At 38.6% G+C, this 5677-nt stretch overlaps 1 protein-coding gene across 1 annotated transcript in view; it reads right to left on the reverse strand.

Annotated features, from left to right (window-relative positions):
• Positions 1 to 5677, reverse strand: part of ULK4 (unc-51 like kinase 4) — a 672597-nt gene that overhangs the window by 641928 nt on the left and 24992 nt on the right. Inside the window, exons 11-12 of the mRNA XM_012652718.1 lie at positions 3686 to 3790; positions 925 to 985 (exon numbers count right to left, since the gene is read on the reverse strand). Coding sequence (XP_012508172.1) covers positions 925 to 985; positions 3686 to 3790 — 166 coding nt within the window. The remainder of the gene's footprint in view (positions 1 to 924; positions 986 to 3685; positions 3791 to 5677) is intronic.

Here is a 5677-nt window from a genome sequence, read left to right on the forward strand (position 1 = left end):
CTGAAATCACCTGGAATTCCTACCTTCAAATTCCTAAAAAAAAGTCAAAGATTATGAAGTGAGATGCCATCAAAAATTAACACGTTTTGCTGATCTCTATCTTTAAACAAAATAAATTATAAATATAATTTCCTAAACAGCTCAAAAGTGAAAAGAAAAAATTCTAACTTTTCTTAAATAATGGTTCTACTTGGCACTGAAAGAATTATTAATAATGTTTTGTTTCACTCATTTTTTAAAAATGTCCTTCAGTATGGTTTCTTCTTTGCTTTTATTGGTAATTAAGCTGACTGATACAAATCATTAGTTGATTTATTTAAATTTGAATATACTAAGTTTACTTCAAATCATAGATTCTACTCTAGCCACGCCAAACAAATCAATTTAAGGCACGTAACAATTTCTGATGTTCACCCTAAACAAGACTTTCATTAGTTGAACAGAAACATAACCATTATCCTTTTAGCATTTCCATCCCCTATCATCCCCACAGAAGTGAACTACCTAGCCCTGTTCTCGACTACCCTGGTCCCTTGAGTAGAATTCCAATTCTCCATTGTGGTCCCAAACTCTATGTACCCACACCAGCACCATAAATGGTAGAAATTCAAATGCTCTACATGGGAAGGTCAGGAGGAGGCTCCCCCTACCCCACCCACTCTACAGGAAAACTTGCCCAGCTCTACAGGAACTTCCCCACCCACAAGAGCACAGGGCAGCCCAGACTAAGCTGAGTAATGTCTTAGGCTGGCACAAATGGATTACAGATTGTTTACACTTTGCATAACACTATCCTAAGAATACAGCCAATTGGCAAGAAAACAGGAAATTATGCGTCCACAGATACTCCATTTGCAAATAAATTTCATATTTGTATTAGTATACAAAGAGTCTGCATGTCTGATGAGCCCTTTATGATCCTACCTGAATGTGCTGGTAGATGCAGTATTTTGGGATCAAATTTAATTGGCAGTTGTTTCATTATCTGTGGTTAGAAAAAACAAACTTTTGAGATGCCTTTTGAGACAGATACCTGTCTCCTGATATGTCCCCTATATTAGATTATAGATCAATAAGGGTAAAAGAGAATGCTGTAAAATTTGTCACCAAAAAGAATAATTCAATAATACCCTTTCAGATTAAAATATACAAATATAGGTAAGTTATTTTTAAGCATTTCAATTGATATTTGCACTAAAACTGAGCTTCACAGAAAAATTTCACCCTATCTTAGGCTTACACTTTAGCTAATTTACCTATGTTAGAAATTTAGTCATTCAAATATTTATTGTGTGCCTGCCAGGGTGAGGCGCTATGCTAAGAGGGATACAAAGACATAAAAGACACGATCCCATTAGAGAGTTGATACTCCAGTTGGAAAGATGACACAAATGGTTGTTAATAAAACATAAAATATTTACGTAACAATTTGAAATAGGCAGGACATAATTACAAACAAAACATTTCACAGAAAGAAATTTCTTTAAAATAATAGAGAATACAGCAAGCACTTTAGACTGATGTTGTTAGGATAGGATTTATGGAAGAGGTGGAAGGTGGACTGAAGTCTTGAAGGATGCTTAGGGCTTGACAGTGACATTAAAGACACCATTCTAAGAAGCTGGAACAGCATGAATAACAAAGTTCAGGATTTATTTGAGGAAAGTGGAGAAACCATGTAGTTGGATCTATGAGTTTAGAACAGCCAGATACTTCATCTTGAGGCTTTTAATTAAAAATTCAACTATCATTTCTACATGTAACTTCTCCAAAATCTCTATATATAACATTTTGAAAACCTTTACTGGTACAGTAAGTACCAATATTACTGTATTTACTGTAGCATTTTTGCCAAAAATGCATACTCTCATTCTAATCTCATAATCTAAATTCATACTCTCATTCGAATCATGAGAAATCCTTAGATTAACCCAAATTGAGGGACACTCTACAATACCTGGTCAGTTACTCTTCAAAGCGTCAAGGTCATAAAAGACAAGCAAAGATTCAGAAATCCTAACAAGGCCATGAAAGACAAGGACAAAGACTAAGAGATGAAACATGCATAACAGTTAACTATAACGTGGGATCCTGGAATGAAAAAAGAACATTAGTGGCACAACCGACAAATTCAAATAAATTTGGGGGTTTAGTTAATAGCACTGTACCCATGTTAATTTCTGGGTTTTATTAATTGCACTCTGGCCCTGTAAGATGTTAACATTAAGAACAGCTTGGTAGAAGGTATACAGGGACTCTCACATTTGAATCTTTTCTCTAAGTCTAAATGTAGTTTAAAATAGAAAGTTAAACAAAATTTCTACTAAGGTTTCCCAGAAACTACCAAGTATGTTATAAGAAGAAAAAAAGACACATAAAATAGGGTCAAAAGATAACACAAATTGGCCAGGTGCGGTGGCTCATGCCTGTAATCCTAGCACTCTGGGAGGCCAAGGCGGGCGGATTGTTTGAGCTAAGAAGTTCAGCCTGAGCAAGAGCAAAACCCCATTTCTACAAAAAAAATAGAAAGACTAAAAGTATATATAAAAAATTAGCCGGGCATGGTGGCGCATGCCTGTACTCCCAACTACTTGGAAGGCTGAGGCAGTAGGATCGCTTGAGCCCAGGAGTTTGAGGTTGCTGTGAGCTAGGATGATGCCTCCGCACTAGCCGGGCAACAGAGTGAGACTCTGTCTCAAAAAAAAAAAGAAAAAAGTTAACACAAATTGTTCCAGAAAGCCCACCATGAAAATGCCCCATTACCCAACAAATTTAGCATAATATACAGTTACTCTGCCAGACATCTGAACTTACAAAAAGAATTAGCTCCATTATGAAAAATAGCTAAATGATCTATATGAACTATTGTCTAGCTAGGAAATAAACATGAATCCAAGAACCCATTTGGTCTGAATCACAATAATGCTCCCCAATGCGATAAGAGGAAATGGTCATGAATCAATACAGAAAAAGATAATTTTTGCAAAGCGGGAAAATTAAAAACTAAAATATAGAATAGGTGGTGGAATGCATATTGAGGGCTGGAAATCAAGAGAAAACAGAGGGATTGAGAAATTAATTTTCTTTAAAGGAGAGTACTCATCATCCCCTAGTAATATAGTGTTACATTCCAAAAGACATGAAGCATCAAAACTCACACTGGGTTGTGAACCAGATTTCCCCAAGCTCCATGGTGTCTCCCCACCCTCCACCCTGGGGTCCTAACAACCTGAGAGAGGGTAGGGTTTCTGTGGGACCCGCTCACCCCAGCCAGGTGAGCAGTGCCGCCTGACATCTGCCTTCATAGTACATCAGCCACTATTCATCTGCACGGAATTGCATAAGGACGTGTGGAGAAATGAAGGGACGGAGAGCTGATGTCTGAGGTCGCCAGGTCGGCAGCACTGCTCAGCACATGACAAGTGCAGTAATGAGAGGCAGAGCTAACACATTAATAACAGCGGGGAGAAAACTCCACTCCAGGGAAGCGGAGGTGAAGGAAAAGGAGAGGGTTACAGACAGGGTAGGAGGTGGAAACGCAGACACATGGCACAAATGAAATAGAAGCAGACAAGAAGAAGAACAGGAAAGAATATAAGGCAAGAAATATTCTGAATGAAAATATCATGCTGATTTCAGACCACAGTAAAGTCTAAAATTCAGTTGTTTCGGTATCTTTCCACACCTTCGGGTTGTCGATAATTGGGGTGATGACGAGATCCGAGTCTGTGTAGATAAGCTCTCTCATCAGGGATTCCAGGTCCTGCTGACTGAGGTGCCCACTTGTAATCTGAAACGAGAACAAAAATTAGACTTTGTTTCTGCGACTAGCAAAGAGCTTTAGAAGACTGAGCTAGGAAGACACCGTCGTAAGAAGGTCACCTATTATCAACGTACTTCAATTACTATTCAAAACACTTTCAGCCTCATTTGATCTTCACAAAAATCCTAAATTGTATGTATCATTATTCCCATTTTACAGATGAAAAAAACAAAGCTCAAAGAAAGTAACTGAATCACTTCTGTTTACCAAAGGCTGGTTAGGAGTACAAAACATATCTTTACAGTTTGACGTTGTAAACTGGGATGAGGCAAATCGGTTTTTTGATTACCAGCATGGCTTTTGTCTTTTTCATTCATAGAACACTAATCAATTTATTTTCTGCTTTCAGAATATTAGATAAGAAGTTCAAATTGTAACATAAAAAAATTCAAACTGAAGTACTGACCTACTACCTTAAGTGTTACACCTAGAAAGAGTTGATACATAACAAAATTAATAACCAGAGTTCACCATCAGTTATTCCTTTAAAATGTTTCTTTTTGTTCTACTTAAACAAAAGTTTTATTCCTAGGGCCCTGCTTTAGTATTTCACATACAAAAAAAAAAACAGGATTCATACATTAAGAATCCAATCGAGGCCGGGCACGGTGGCTCACGCCTGTAATCCTAGCACTCTGGGAGGCCGAGGCAGGAGGATTGCTTGAGCTCAGGAGTTCAAGACCAGCCTAAGCAAGAGCGAGATCTCATCTCTACCATAAATAGAAAGAAATTAGCCAAACAACTAAAAATAGAAAAAATCAGCCAGGCATGGTGGCGCATGCCTGTAGTCCCAGCTACCCAGGAGGCTGAGGCAGGAGGAACGCTTGAGCCCAGGAGTTTGAGGTTGCTGTGAGCTAGCCTGACGCCATGGCACTCTAGCCCAGGCAAGGGAGTGAGACTCTGTCTCAAAAAAAAAAAAAGAATCCAACTGAAACAATGACTATCAAGCTGAATAAAACAGAAAAGCAAACCAGTGAAGTAAACAGTAAGAAAAAGAAATAATCCAAAACTGAGTGGGGAGAAGGGTGTGGATAAATGAACGAAAGACTTAGCTAGTAAAGTTCCTGGAAACCAAGACCTCCCTTGTAACTCAGAAAAAAGACACATAAAAAACACACAAAGTAAGGAGGAACTTCGTGTTAAAAAAATTTTTTCCTAAGGTTAAGAACATGGACTTTCAAGACAGAAAGATGGGTAGACTTACATTGCCCCTTATTAACTATGCAACCTTAAGAAAGTTAAAGAAAAAAGCCTTGTTTTCTTCATCTATGAAGATTAAACCCAACAACTTTTCAGGATTGTGAAGAGTAACCTTAGAGCATTTAAAACAATGCCTGGCACTGCTCAAGATGACAATTGTCATTAAGAAAGTTATTTCTAAAAATTTTATATACACACAAACACACACACACGTATGTCACGTCACACTGGCTTCAGCAGAGAATGGATTGGAAGGGAGCGATGGAGAACTGGGGAGACACATTAGTAGGTTACTGCAATGGCCCGGATGAAGAGGATGGTGTCTTGGGTGAGGGAGGGGGCAGAATAAAAGTCAGTAACAGAGCAGAAGCCAGGTGCAGTACCATGCACCTGTAGTCCCAGCTACTGGGAAGGCTGATGCAGGAGGACTGCTAGAGACCAGGAGTTTGAGGCTGTTGTACACTATGATGATCGCATCTGAGACTAGACACTGAACTCCAGCCTGGGCAACATGGCCGGACAATCCTCACTTTAAAAAAAAACAACAGAGCAAAGGGCTGGATACTGCTGATGATTTAACACTGTGCAGGAACTGCTAGTAAATTACATTAGACCACAGAGTAAAGTAAGACATCAGTATTTGAAAGAGGTAGC

The sequence above is a fragment of the Propithecus coquereli genome, unplaced genomic scaffold (genome assembly GCF_000956105.1).
Source record: "Propithecus coquereli isolate 6110/MARCELLA unplaced genomic scaffold, Pcoq_1.0 Scaffold1, whole genome shotgun sequence".
In the NCBI taxonomy this organism is placed as follows: Eukaryota; Metazoa; Chordata; class Mammalia; order Primates; family Indriidae; genus Propithecus; species Propithecus coquereli.